General features: G+C 41.5%; 2 protein-coding genes across 2 annotated transcripts in view; one reads left to right on the top strand and one right to left on the bottom strand.

Annotated features, from left to right (window-relative positions):
• Positions 1-4,826, bottom strand: part of GLUD1 (glutamate dehydrogenase 1) — a 37,113-nt gene extending 32,287 nt beyond the window's left edge. Inside the window, exon 1 of the mRNA XM_004765799.2 lies at positions 4,092-4,826. Coding sequence (XP_004765856.2) covers positions 4,092-4,545 — 454 coding nt within the window. The 5' untranslated portion in view covers positions 4,546-4,826. The remainder of the gene's footprint in view (positions 1-4,091) is intronic.
• A 38-nt stretch (positions 4,827-4,864) lies between these two features.
• SHLD2 (shieldin complex subunit 2) overlaps positions 4,865-15,319 on the top strand; it is an 88,027-nt gene continuing 77,572 nt past the window's right edge. The window contains exon 1 of the mRNA XM_045068868.1: positions 4,865-4,966. The gene's annotated coding sequence lies outside the window, so the exon portion shown is untranslated. The remainder of the gene's footprint in view (positions 4,967-15,319) is intronic.

Genomic DNA, 15,319 nt, shown 5'->3' with positions numbered 1-15,319 from the left:
CACTTCAAGAATACTGAGTGTGAGCATTTATTCAAAGTTACCCATGTTCTGCCGGCTGTCAATCTGGCACAGCAGAAATAAGTCAGAAACATTTTTTTTTTTCCCAGTGAAGGCAAAGCATGCGTCACTTTAAAACAGTATCAGTACCTTCTAAACTCTTCCTACAAAGCACCACCATTCACTATGCAGTGGTAACCCAGAGGACTGGCTGAATGATACTACTGGACTCTGAACCTCAGCAGCCTCCCATACCCTCCACCCCAGCATCCTGTCCCCCAGGGACTAGAACAAACACTGTCTACCTCCCATTGCTTTTTTGCATTTTGGCTCTTAAAGAACAAGTCCATGGGTTATTATAGTTTATACTTTTGGGGGGGGGTACTGATATTTACAGTTTAACAAAAGATTTAGGGTCAGTGTACCAGACTATTCCATTTGTAGTCCATCAACTTTATTTATTTATTTTTAAAAAGATTTTATTTATTTATTTGACAGACAGAGATCACAAGTAGGCAGAGAGGCAGGCAGAGGGAAGGAAGCAGGCTCCCCCCCCAAGCAGAGAGGCCAGAGGTGGTGCTCCAATCCCAAGACCCTGGGATCATGACCTGAGCCAAAGGCACAGGCTTTAATCCACTGAGCCACCCAGGCACCCCCATAAACTTTATTTAAAATGATGATAATTTTAGAAAGTTCTATGATAGAAGGAAGAAGCAGGAACAGGGAACTTTGGCTTAATAGTTCTAGTATGAAAGTAAGAAGCTGGGGAAAAACAACCTAGGAGATAAAGTTAAATTGCTCCTACATCAATTAATATCAATCTGTACTTCTCCTCCAAAACGGACTTTTATTTATTTTTAAAAAATTTTAAAAGACTTGAGGAAGCACGCAAGAGCAGGGGGAGGGACAGAGGGAGAGAGAGAATTCAAAACAGATTCCCCTCTGAGTGCAAAGCCCCATGCTAGGGATCCCAAGACTTCCATGACTGAAAACAAGAGTCAGCGGCTTAACTGACTGAGCCACCCAGGTGCCCTCCCAAAACTGATTCTTAAACAATAAACATCTTTCTGAAAAGGTACTGCACAGGTCACAGAACTGGTTGCAGAACCATGGGCCAACAGAATACAGGATTTATTCTGAGAAAGTTAACAGAAACAATCACTGATAATGTTTTCAAACATTTAAGAAACTATGAAAAAGTCTTCTCAAAGCAGAAATTCCCACAATATTCATCTTTGTTGAAAATATTAAGTCTGCTCTTGAAATTTCCCTTTTGAGTTTACAGCATACTCTACTGCAAATGCTTAATAGATGTAAAATCTGATGACTTCAGGTAAATATGCTTTGCGGGGAAAGGAGCAAAAAAACAAAAATGTATTATTAAATATTTACTTGGAATAAAGTACACATCAGCCACCCCCAGGTCTTCAAACCACCTGTTCCCCTTACACAGATTATAATTAGGTTGTTACTTTGCTTCAACCTTGAAAATTGTATTTCAGAAAACTCAGGTAGAAGGTCACTCTTGAGGGAAGATTAGATGCAGAACACTGAGGGTTATGAAAAAGATGAACAGCCAACAAGGCTGTGTGTGTGTGAGTTTGTGTGTGCGTGTGCGCGCAAAAACACTGGCAGAGAAGGCAGCTGAGGTGGTGAGAGAAAATGTTTAAAAGAGAAAGATTTACTTAAGCCACAGGGATTATCCAAAGCATCCTTGGAAATTTCAATCACCTAATAAATTTTGTAAGACCAGAGTGCAACCATGAAGGTCAACAACCTTTTTGTAAGTTAAAAAAAAAAAAAAAAAAAAGCTTTAAATGTTTAATTGGAAACAAAAACTACTCAAAATAAGGTGCTCATCGAATATACATTCTCTGCAGTCAGACTGAAGTAATAAATGGGAAGAAAGATCCTGGAGTGTTACAAAAAGCAAAGCATGCACGTCCACATTATCCAAATTTTGCTGATCAACTATTTAGCACACCCATGCATTAAGTAAAGCACACAAAAATATTTTTAAGGCCTTTCATAGCTATATAATCCTGCCCAATCAATCCTATTATCTCCTTGAAGTCTTTGAAATTCCCTAAGATAATACATTTACCACTTTATAGAGGCCAATTTTCATGTTACATTATCTTGCAATGCCTGCTTAACTAATTATTAGTTGCAATTCGGTTTCTCTATGTTTGTAAGCTGGGAGTTGATAGCACTTTCAGTACATGCCTTCCGATAAATGGGGTAAATTGGAGAGAATTGTTTCTTACCCTTCGGTACAAGCAAATGCTACAATAACAGAGCCTTAATATGGCTGATGTGGTTTGGCTAGGTTCAGTATTTTCGCATTAAAACTGCTGTGGCAACAAGAGGAGGAGTGACAAACCATGGTAAATTTTAGTTGCTTTAATGAGTTTGTAGAGTTGTGATAGGAGAGGACTCAGCATATAAAGAATAGAGGAATATAAAGAACTTCAAGACCCTGCGGAAAAATATCTATAATGGTTTACTTGCTTATCTTTTAAGCTACTGGAATATACTGCCAAGAGGACAGTAATATCAACTAGACGGCCATTTTAAAGAAACATAGCAACTTAGAATTTGCTAACTTCTCTTCCTCCAACATCCTTGTTTGCTTTTCTTGGGAGCCTAAACTTGTATTCTTGGTTTAGAGAATAGGGAGTGGTAGGAAGAAGGAAGGTGATGTAGGAAACTAACTTTTATGTAATTTGGAGGAGCAAAGGGAAATTAAAGGTCAAAGTGGTTCAAATATTAGTTTGAGAAGAGCAACGAGAGCTAGAGGGTATTAAGCTCTAAAGGTCTGTCCTAGAAGAAGGTGGCGTCAATGCAAATTTAGCCAGTAAATCATTAAACAGGTTCAGGCAACCTTTGTTCCCAGTTTGGAAATGCCAGCAGAGCTCCAATTTTTCCAGAAGAGAGATTTCTAAAGACTATCCTTATAAGTCAGCTCTTATACTGAATACTGTACCAGGCTCATGTAGAGAAACGGTCCAGCCCAACACCCTCCCCTGTGCTTATTTGCCAAGCAACCTCCACCAAGACTTCAACTCCCTGGGTCCTTAACTCAACATCTTTTTTTTTTTTTTTAATAGAAAAAAAGTGGTTGTGCCCTTTTTCTAGGTTATGCTTAAGCACTTTTAGAAGATGTACTGTGCCATGTACTGGGGAAAATTTTTTTTAAGTTTATATTTGCTCGAAGGAAGCCAAATCTCAAAAATGTAAGTACAGAAAAAAAAAAATTAAGTACAGGATAACTTGAGACTACCAAATTCTAACCGACTCAACTCCTTTCTTCAGTACTTTATCTTTTCCCCAAGCTCAAATCTGGTGCTAGCCAGGACCAGTACACACCCCCAGGGCTATTTCATTCCATTGGCTGGCGGGCCGTCCTGCATTCTACACCCTTTAGATTTACTGTCAGGGCGCCCAGTGTTTGTTTGTCGGAGATGTTACGTCGCTTTTGCATTACTTTTTTTTCTTTTCTTTCTTTCTTTCTTTCTTTTTCTTTGGTATGTGCAAAACAGGAGTGTCAGGTCAGAAAAATGACGTGATTTAAAAGACCAATGTGTAATTAGTAAAATCATTTGGTTAGCAAAACTGTCTAGATTTCAAACGTAAAAGGTAATTCACTTTGTATGTTTCGGTATCATTTGCCATTGATGTAAAAATGAGTGGAGGAAAAAAAAAAACCCGGAAATAATTATTTCATAGTTCGTGATCGGGTGAGTCATAGACGCTCACAAAAACTTGCAAAGGCACAGTCAGATGGGCCAGGCATTCCCATTTCTAGAAGTGCATTTCGTCAGGACCCACCCTAGGTGTCACCTACACTAGGACCTAAGAAGAGCCGTGCAGCATCTATTCTGCATGCAACATCCACAGGCGGGGGCCGGGGATGATGGGTCACCGGGCAGAAGGTGGGACCACTACGTGGCGGTTTCGGGAGGAAAAATCACGGTCCGCGCGAGCCTGACACATCCGCGGCTGGAGCCGGGGCGAGGGTGGGTGGGGGCCAGTGCCCATCCCGGCTGGGCAGGACAGCGGGGGAGGGCGCGAGGGGCTCGGCCGGCGCTCACCTCCCTTGCAGGGCGTGCGGTGCTGGCTGTGCTGGGCCCGGTAGCCTTCGATGACCTCCCAGGAGCCGTCGTCGCGCCGGATGGGGAAGGACAGGCTCAGCACATGGTTGCAGGGCTTGATGATCCGCAGGATGCCGCGCACCCGGTTCCGCTTCTGCTCCTCGCTCTCCCGGGTCTTGAGGTCCTCCACCAGCTTGTCCTCCACGATGCTGGCGCCGCGGTCGAAGAAGCCCTCCACCATCTTGAAGAAGTTAGGGTCGTCCTCGCGGTCGGCCGCCGCCTCGCTGTAGTGTCGCCGGGTGGGCGGCGCGAGCCCCGGCTGCGGGGCGGCAACGGCGGCGGCGGGCTGCCCGCGGGCCCGGCCCAGCAGCGCGGCCGAGTCGGCCGCCGCGGAGACCAAGGCGGCGGGCCCCGCGCGGCACAGCAGCAGCGCTTCGCCCAGGCAGCGGTACATGGCGGCGGGGCGGAGGCCGCGGAGCGGAGGCACTGGCAGAGGCCGGGAACGGAGGGAGGGAGGAAGGGCCCGGCGCCCGCTGCTCTTTTAAGCTGCAGCTTCCTGCCCCCTGGGCTGTCCCCTCCCCTCCGGCGCCCGCCGCCTAACGGGGAGGACGGACTTGGGGGCCGCGGGCGCAAGTCGCTGGTGAATGGCAGGGCTTCGCTGGAGGGGTGAGGGGGGGCGGCGCGCGCCGCCCTGGGAGCCGGGCCTCCGCCTCTGCCGCGGCCTCGCCCGGCCTCCCAGGCGGCGGCGCGTGCCTGCAGGGGCGCTCGGGGGCGCGCAGACGCGGCAGGGCTCAGTGCGCATGCTCGCGCCGGCCGGGGAGGGAGGGGCGAGGCCTCCTAGGACTGGCCGGATCTACAGGGAGGCGGTGTCTCAGGTCTGTGCGCGCCCCCGACCTCGATCTGGGGAGGGGGCCAGTGTGGGGAGGGGGCCAGCTCGGGAAGGGGCTTGCGGGGGAGGAGCTTGTTTCCCCCTCGGGGGCGCTGAGAGGCGGATCCCCGGGCCCCGCGGCAGTGAAGGTGGTGCGGTTTGGCGGCGGGCCGGGCCGCGTGAGTCACTGGTGTCCCTCGTTTCCGTCCGCACGCCCTCGGGCGGGGTGGCGGCCCAGCACCCCGCTGGCCCGTCCTCTGGCGTCCCTGCGGGGTGCGGGCCGAACGAGGGGCGCCGAGACCGTGAAGCGGCGGTTGAAGGCGCGGTTGTGGGCTTGGCTCTGCCTTCGGGGAATGAAGCACGGAAATGTCATTGGGAGGTGGCTTGCAGGAACTGGAAAGGAGAAAGCGTGGGAGCTGGGGAATCCCTTGTCCACTGGCCTTAATAAAAAAATGAAGTTTTAAATTTTACCCCATGCAACCACTCATCAATGTGAAGATCATAGTTACCGTGAGTCATTGCAGTTTTCTAAGATTTACTGACTGTGCTTCCCCTCTTTAGAAATACGGTCTAAAAACAAAGACACTCTAGAAATGCAATAATAAGACTCCAGCACATTCTCCGTAATATAGTTATTAAGTGGCCCAGAGTAGGATTTGTGAACGTCTAAGCTTCATGAGGGTTAATTTTATACTTGCACACACTTGAGGAATGCTAAAGTCATACACTCCTTACGGGTAGGTTAGGCACCTGTTTCATTCTAATGACTCAGTCCTTAAGAAAAGGTACCGAAGGCCTCATTCTCAGCTTTACTAGGAACGGTGTACCTTGGTGGTTTTAAAATGGCACCTTTTTGACTTGCAAAACTACTTTACTTCCTGACATTCACTTTATTCATCTCTTAGAACATGGAAGAGAATGTTCTTAATTCTTACAATATACTGCGAAGTATGAAGTGGCAACGTAAATTAGTTAAATTACATTCATCTATCTCAGTGTACTCTCAAAGCAAAGAAGATGCAGATTATATTTTATCTTATTTGCTAGATAAATGTATCATTATTTATATTTGTGTGTTGTTTTTCACTGAAAAATATTCTCTAAACTGAATCTTTGTCTTGTTGGTAAAAAAAAATTAAGGTACTAAATTTCCTTTTCACTTGATGGTATCATTTTACATTGCAACAACAACAACAACAAAAACAAAAAACAAACAAACAAAAAAACCCATGAAAATTGAACCCCAGATACTAAAATTTTAGAATAAAGTGAATTAGCATCCAGAAACATGTGGACATTTTTTCCCTTGAGATTAAATTCTTTGGTGTGTTTTGAGGAAAGTGGTTTCAAAGCTTAGTTTTATTGCCCCAATTATCTCTTTTGTGATAACCATAGCCTTTAGAAACATCAATGTTTAACTTTGCTTCTTCCCAAGTTTTATTCATCTAAATTCAAAAGTTGGAAAGCCTATGGAAATAGTGAGGAGGTCATCTGTAACTGAGAGTCTCCTATCTATAAATGACTTTAAAAAGGGCTCTAAGAACCCAAAAGGTAGATGCTTTTATTTTTTAAATCCCCATTATGTTTTAAAATTACATATAAGTTGTAAAAAAAAAATTCAGATGGTACAGGGAATTTTTTTTTAAAGTTTTTACTTATTCATTTGACAGAGAAAAAACAAGAGCAGAGGGAGGGGCAGAGGGAAAAGCCTACTCCCAGCTGAGCTGGGAGCCTGATGTGGGGCAAGATCCCAGGACCCTGAGATGATGACCTGAGCCAAAGGCAGCTGATTAACCAACTGAGCCACCCAGGCACCCCTAAATGTTATAGATAAGTTTAAGGAGTGAAATTTTCCAAACACTACTCTTATTCCCCCCATTTAATAAGTAGACGGAGTATTTGTTTTTAAACTAAAGTAGGTATTATAATTCCTGGTTTGATGGAAGAGGGAACTAAAGCTCACAGAGACCAAGTACATTGTTGATGGTTGCGCAGCTGGTAAACAGCAGGCTGAGATTCAAACCTGTGTATTCTACCCCAAAGTTATTCTATTGCTGCTATCCCAAGAAATATGTTAAGTATTGTTGCATTTAGTTTAAATTTTTGTGATGTAAGGTATAGTGAGTTTCAGCTTCACAGTGATGATTTAGTTTATTTTAATTGCCAGTACAGTTAGCATAGGGTGTTATATTACTTTCAGGTATACCATATAGTGACTCAACAATTCTATATGTAACATTGATGATTGCTTTATAAAAGATAGTTATTTTGAAAATTAAAGTTTAAATTTATGAGTAATTTCCATTTCAAAAGGAAGCCAGAATTTAACTGAAGGGAATATTGGTCATTTGATGATATTCAACAAAGACAAATCAGTTTTCTGGCTTTGACATTTATGAGTTTTCCTTAGCTGTTTTAAAATTCCAGGTCATTTCTCTTTGATCCATTGCATGCTTTTATGTTTTCAAGTGCTTTTAAAAATATCACAGAAGAAGAATTTTAGGATTTAGAAAGACATAGCATAAAAATAAAAGAACCTCATAGTCCTTAAAAAAAAATGACTTGGAAAAGTAATACATACTTCCTACCTTGTGTGTTTATATTTGTCTTTGCTGGACATTTTGTTTAGGTGGAATGATACAGTAGGTGGCCTTTTGTGATTGGCTTCTTTCACTTAGGATAATGTTGTAAGGATTCATTTATGTTATAGCATGGATCAGTATTTCATTTCTTTTCATGGCTAAATAGTATTCGTTGTATGGCTCTCTCATTTTTTAATCCATTTATCGTGGACATTTGGGTTATTTTCACTTTTTGGCTATTGTGAATAATGCTATTATGAACATTCTTGTACAAGTTTTTGTGTGGAAACATGTTTTCAGTCCTCTTGGGTATATACCTAGAAATGGAATTGCTGTTTAACCTTTTGAAAAAAAAAAAAAAAGTTTTTTAATCTTGAGAAACTGCCAAACTGTTTTCCACAGAGCTGCACCATTTTAATTCTTTTTAGCAGCATATGAGGGATACAATTTCTCTGCATCCTCGGCAACACATGTTATTTTCTGGGGTGCAATAGTAGTTCATTTTGGTTTTGATTTGCATTTCCTTGGTGGCTAATGATGCTGGATATCTTTTCATGTGCTCATTAGCCATTTGTCTATCTTTTCTTGGAGAAATGTCTATTCATTTCCTTTACCTATTTTTTTAAGAAAGATTTTATTTCTTTCTTTGTTTGAGAGCAAGCAAGTGAGAGGAGGAGCAGAGGGAGAGGAATAAGCAGATTCCGCGATGAGCCAGATATAGGACTTGATCTCATGAGACCGCCACCAGTCCCCACCCCCCACCAGCCCCGAGATCATGACCTGAGCTGAAATCAAGAGTTGGATGCTTAACTGACTGAGCCACCCAGGTGCCCCTTCTTTTCCCATTTCTAAGTTGGATTATTTCTCCTCTTCATTGTTGGGTTGTTACAGTTCTTTATATATTCTAGTCACAAATCCCTTATTAGATACATGATTTGGAAGTGTTTTCTGCTATTCTGTTGTTGTTTGTTCACTTCTTTGACGGTGTCTTTTGAAGCACAAAAATTCTAAAATTTGGTGTCCAGTTTATTAATGTTTTCTTTTGTTGCTTTTGCTTTTGGTACCATGTCTAAGAAACCATTGTTTAACTGGAGGTCATGAAGATTTACACCTATGTTTTCTTCTAAGATTGTTAGCTTTTACATTTAGGTCTTTTTATATTTAGTTCTTTTATGTTTTAGGTTTCAAAATGGATTTTGAGTTGATTTTTGTATATGGAATGAGGAAGGAATCTACTTTCATTCTTCTGCCTGTGAATATCCATTTGTTCAAAAGTCTGTTTCTTTCCCCATTTAATTGTCTTCATACCCTTTCAAAAATTAATTGACCTAAATGTGAGGATTTGTTTTTGGACTCTTGAGTTCTTCTCCACTTGCTCACATATCTCTCTTTATGCTAGTACTACACTGTTTTGATTACTGTAGCTTTGTAGTAGATTTTGAAATTGGGAAGTGTGAGTCCTCAAACTTTGTTCTTTTTCAAGATTGTTTGGTTTTCAGAGTCCCTTGACTATTCATATGAATTTTACAGTCAAGTGGTTAATTGCTGCACAGATTCTGCCTGGAATTTTTATTGGGATTGGGTTGAATCAGTTTGGGGAGCGCCATTTTAATGATATCACATCTCCGACTCATGAATATGAGATTTTTTTTTCAGTTGTTTAGGTTTCTAAAAATTGCTCTCAGCCCTGTTGTCTTTTCAGAGAAGTTCTGTACTTGGGCACCTGGGTGGCTCAGTGGGTTGGGCCTCTGCCTTTGGCTTGGGTTGTGATCTTAGGGTCCTGGGATCGAGCCCTGCATCAGGCTCTGCTCAGCAGGGAGCCTGCTTCCCCATCTCTCTCTGCCTGCTCTCTGCCTACTTGTGATCTCTCTGTCAAATAAATAAATAAAATCTTTGAAAAAAAAAGTTCTGTATTTCTTTCATTAGGTTTATTACTGGGGGGGCGTGCTTGATTGGCTCAGTCCATTAAGCATCTGACTCTCAGTTTTAGCTGAGGTTGTGATCACAGGTCATGATCTCAGGGTGGTGAGATGGAGACTGTGTTGGGCTCTGTACTCAGCAGGGAGTCTGCTTGAGATTCTCCCTCTCTCCCTCTGCCCTTCCTTGCCCTACTTATGTGTGCACAGTCTCTCTCTCTCTCAAATAAACAGATCTTTAAAAGAAGTTTATTACTGAGCCTTTAATTCTTTTTGATGCTATTATAATTGGAATTCTTTCCTTAACTTCCTTTTTAAGTTCTTCTTTTCACCTTACAGAAATAGAATTGATTATTGTATATTGACATCTTGTGTTTTAACCTTATGGAACTCATTTATTAGTTTTCATAATTGTTTTGGTGGGTTTCTTAGGATTTTCTGTACACAAGATCATCTCCAAAGGGAGAGAGTTTTACTTCTTCCTTTCCAATAGATTTATTTTATTTTACTGGCTAATTGCTCATTTTATTTGTTATTATGCCCTATTTCGTGGTATGCGTGTGTTATAATTATTTTTGCTAGTCCTTCAATGGACACATAAATTGCTCCTAATACCTTGAAGTTACAGCAGTGCTACAGTGAATAATCTATTACATAGAACATCAGTTTTCAGTCTTTCATCTCAGGATGCCTTCTTAAGTATGAGTAGTGAATTTGAACTTAGGAAGAATTTAACAGTGGTCAGAATCTTGTTTTCCTTTAAAGTTGTTTAGTTCTCATTTGACATAATTTATTACTCTCTGTAGACAAGTCAGATATTTAACTTCTTAAACAAGGGCTTCTAAATGAGGAACTAAGAATCTTGATATTTCTTTTATTAGGTCACCATTTTTCTCATTTGAATAGTTTTTTTAAACAGATTTTATTTTATTTTTGCTTGCTTATTTTTAAAGATTTTATTTATTTGAGAGAGAGACACAGATAGTGACAGAGATAGTGAGAGAGAGCACAAAGCAGGGAGGAGAGGGAGAAGCAGGCTCCCTGCTGAGCAGGCACCCTGATGTGGGGCACGATCCCAGCACCCTGGGATCATGACCTGAGCTGAAGGCAGATGCTCAACTGATGGAGCCACCCAGGTGCTCCTTAATAGATTTTTTTTATGACGATATTTTATTTTATTTATTTATTTTTAAGTTGACTCCATGCCCATTGTGGGGCTCGAACTCATGACTCAGAGACCAAGCGTTGCCTGCTCTACTGACTGAGCCAGCCAGGCATCCCTAAGTTTCAATCGGTTTTAGTTCAAAAGTGCTTATTAGTACTTCATTAATCAGCCAGTTGAGTGTGGGGAGAGAAGAGAACCTTATACTAAGGGAACACCATATGCAAAGGCCTGAAGGTAAAGGAGACCATGATTTGAGAGCGTAGGGTAGCATACACTTTGGTTAAAGGAATTTGATCATAATGGTTCGGTTTAAACAAATTTGGTTGAGAGTTGCCTGGGTGGCTCAGTTGGTTAAGCATCTGGCTCTTGATTTTGTTTTAGGCCATGATCTCAGGGTTGAAGGATCAGGCCTGCATTGGGTTCTGTCTCAGCAGGGAGTCTGCTTGGGATTCTCTCTCTCCCTCACCCTCTCCCCCACCCTCAAATACATAAATTAATTAAAAACAAAACAAAAAACCAAACAATAGTTTGGTTGAAAAATGAATATCCCCTAGTTCCCTTTTTTTCCTCCCAGCATTGGTAATTTTGGTATATCATGGATTATATCAAGCCTTTGTGCTTGTAATTTTCAGGAAAATTTTTTCTAATACTTTGGTGTTTCTCATGGATTTTCAGAAAAGTTGTAATTTTCATCTTTTGTCCCCTTTAGTGAGCATGTTTTTTTTAGTAAGTAAAAAACAAACTGTATCCAAGAAAAGAACCTGGAATTTTTAGGATTTCTAGTGCTTTTCCTTTTATTTTTGATTTTTTTAAAAAGATTTTATTTATTTTTTTGACAGACAGAGATCACAAGTAGGCAGAGAGGCAGGGAGAGAGAGAGGAAGGGAAGCAGGCTCTCTGCTCAGCAGAGAGCCTGTGGGGGGCTCGATCCCAGGACCCCGGATCATGACATGAGCTGAAGGCAGAGGCTTTAACCCACTGAGCCACCCAGGCGCCATGTGTTTTTCCTTTTAAAAACCATTTTTTCCTAATAAATTACATGCCACTCATATCTATTTCTGTAGTTTGGTTAAGTTTTAATTTTGCTTTGTTGCTGAATAATATTCAACAAAGGTTTTTATCAACTCTTACTTAAGGGTTCTTTCCATGTTGTGAGTAAATGTGAAAACTCATTATAGGAACTTTTATCTCTTTAAGCATAGTATGCAAGAAACAAATGAGGTCTCCTAAAAATTAGCTATACTAAGGTAGGATTCTGAATTCACCTGTATATAATTCATTACGCCTGTCTTTTTCTTTGTTTTTTAATTGAGATCTTTTGTTTTCCTTATATGTAAAAAGGACAGCGCATTCAATTATTCATCATCCCAGATGCCTCACCATCCAGCTACATTTATTGATCTATGTAGATGCCTCTTTATAAAATCCAGTCTTTATCCTAGCTTTCACACTTCCTTTTGGAAATTTTAAAGATTTTTAAAGATTTATTTATCTTAGAGAGAGCAGGGAAAGGGGCAGAGGCCGAGAGAGAGAGAGAATCTCAAGTAGACTTGGTGCTGAGCACAGAGCCCCATATGGGCTTGATCTCATGACCCCGAGATCATGACCTGAGTGAAAAACAAGAAGAGTTGGATGCTTAACCAACTAAGCCACCGAGGCTTGCTCCCCTCCCCCACTTTTTGGAAATTTTAGATCACTTGTGATCTTTTTTTTTTTTTAATTTTATATATTTATTTGACAGAGAGAGATCACAAGAAGGCAGATAGACAAACAGAGAGAGATGAGGAAGCAGGCTCTCTGCTGAGCCCAGAGCCTGATATGTAGCTCAATCCCAGGACTCTGGGATCATGACCTGAGCCAAAAGCAGAGGCTTTAACCCACTGAGCCACCCGGGCACCCCGATCACTTGTGATCTTAATATGAGATTGAAGTTTGAATAATAAGAAAGTATAAGCTAAAAATTGAGGCATATTTGTGCGCTGGAGAAGCAAAAAACACCTTCACGTTCACCATGGAAAAGTTGTGAAGAAACTGACTTTATCCTGAAGTGCAGATGTGAGTGTAGTGACATTGAGTCTGCTCTTGATAGAAAAGAAAAACATGAATGAGGTGGGAGGGATCAAGGCATAGACACTGGTCATGGCTGGTGGCATCAGCTAAGTAGCAGTGGTCTAACTCCAAGATAGTGAAGGGAACAGGTACTTGCTAGCTGTATTGGTTGGGATGTTTTGGCCCTTAAGCAACAATATCCAGATAAAAGTGGCTTTAGTCTAAGAGACTAAAGGTGCAAACTAAATGAGATTAACTATTATCTAACAAGAAACCTGGAGGCAGGGCTATTCTGGTGGTTGGTAAAGGGCTCAGAGATACTCTCAAGGAACCCAGAGCTTTTCTCAGTGTGACAGTCAGCAAGTTGGTGGTTTCTCTTGTTCAGAAGATTGCTGCATCAGTTCCAGGGGTCACATCCAGGCACAACTAAATGCTATGTGGGAGAACAGAACTTTCCTCCCATATGCGTTCCTTTGTTGGTAAAGAAAACCTAACCTTTTCAAAGGCCTGTTGACCAGCTTCAGCTCTTTTAGGTAGGCCCTAGTACCTTAGGAACAGGTTCCATGCTGTGCCCTCACTGTGGAGGAGGAAGGAAGGAGAACTTTCTGATGCTCTGAACTTCTGAAATGCAGATAGGCACAGCCAGTGAGGAAGAAAGAGCAGGAGGAATAATTGTGAAGTTGGCAACCAGCAGTGTTTGCTGTATTTGCCACAGAAAATAACTGACCTGCTCTGTGCTTTCTCTCTCATTTTTTTTTTTTTTTAAGATTTTATTTGTCAGAGAGAGAAAACACAAGCAGTGGGGGCAGGAAGCAGAGGGAAAAAGCAGGCTTCAGGGAGCCAGATATGAGGCTCAATCCCAGGACCCTGGGATCATGACCTGAGCTGAAGGCAGATGCTTAGCTGACTGAGCCACCCAGGCGCCCCTGCTAAGTGCTCTCTTACTGTGATAATATATTCTCTTAGAAAATAAGCACAGTTTGAAAGGGGGGAAACATTCTTAAATATACCTCTGGGAATTGTGCTTGTGGTTTCATGTTCTCTACATTGAGAAATCTAGAACCCAGTTCCCTTTGAAAACTCTCATTATGTTTCATGTTTTCTACTTTGAGACATTTGCTAAGTCTATTTCCCTTTGAGATTTTATGTAATGATCATAGTTTTAAAATATGTCTCTTTTGGCCAGGAGGAGGGGGGGCACTGACAGCTTATAAGGCAACATCTCATGCTGCAGTGTTTATCGCCAGTCAGGAGAACAGAATGGAAACTGAAAACACATCCTCAGTTTCTGGGGGAAAGTCTGGGAGTTGTAAAGAAATATCAAATGCTCAAATGATTTCAATGGATCTTCAGATTAAGCTGCTACCAGCAACTTACTGGCAGTGGTATAAGACACAGATAAATGAGTCACATCTACAGGAGGGATCATCTGTTTGGTCTTTCTGTTGAAATTAGTTCTTGTGTTTGTGCTAAGGACAAGTGTGACAGTGTCACTGGAGTCTCTGTGTTCTATAGTACACACTGTCAGAAGCACAGTTGGGGGTAAGACTCCTTTTTTTTGAGAGAGAGCAAGAAGAGAGCTTGTATGTGTGAACAGGATTGGGGAGAGGGGCAGAGAGGCAGAGAGAGCATCCCAAGCAGGCTCTTATATAGGTCATGAGACCCTGAGATCCCAGCCACTGAATCAAGTGTCTGATGCAATTGACTGAGCCACCCCGATGCCCTGAGGTGAGACTACTTTGAAGATGCACAGGGCAGATACATAAAATGGCCCTTTATATATATTTGCCCTCCACATTTTTCTTGCCAAGGATGTCATCTTTATAATTGTATTCCTGGAGGGCCATCTAGAACCAATGAAACACAGAGAGATTCATCTTAGATTCTAGAATCACCAGCCATCCACAGTGGAAGTTCCGATCAGCTATGAAAAAAAAAAAATGAGGTATCAGTGAAGAGCTGTTCGTCCGTGGGAATGTCTATTACAGGGAGAAAAGAGGTGTCAGGACTTCCAGCTTCCAGGGAAGCTGTGACAAGAGGCTCAATTTAAAGCAAGTATGTATCCCTACCTTCATGTGTTTTTTTCTAGGTCAGATATAAAATGGAATTATTTTTGAATAACAATTTTTTGGTATTTTTTAACATGTATTGTAAAGAATGATAGACTTTGACGGTCTTCTGTAATTTCATATTCTTTCTTGCCTTTTTTATTATACAATACAAACACCAAAAAAAAAAAAAAGTGAAGATAACATTAGAGAAGCAAATACAATTGGCTTTAAATTAACTAGAAAAAACTTAAATGGGAAAAAACGTAAAAAACCTGAACCCTGAGAAATACCAGTTCCTTGCCTCTTATGGTTTTTATTTATTTTAACGTTTTCTTAGAGAAAAATGAAAAAGTGTGTGAATAGGAACAATAGCCTGCCCATCGGCCTGAGATGACTGTGCATTTTCAACCATAAGTATTCCTCGCTGACCCAACTCTTGCTGTCTGAACTTGGAAACAGAACAGATGGGACAACAAAGGATGCTTAGATTTATTCCTAACTTATTTCTGCAGACTCATGTTATTTCTAGTCCAAATCCCTGCTTTTTCTGTATTGTTTCTCATTATGGAACACCTATGCTTTCCTAATTTTTCTCTA

This window comes from Mustela putorius, unplaced genomic scaffold (genome assembly GCF_011764305.1).
Source record: "Mustela putorius furo isolate JIRA1106 unplaced genomic scaffold, ASM1176430v1.1 tig00003909_pilon_pilon_pilon, whole genome shotgun sequence".
NCBI lineage: Eukaryota > Metazoa > Chordata > Mammalia > Carnivora > Mustelidae > Mustela > Mustela putorius.
The sequence above is the reverse complement of the archived record's forward strand: the minus strand, read 5'-3'. Positions and strand labels throughout refer to the sequence as shown.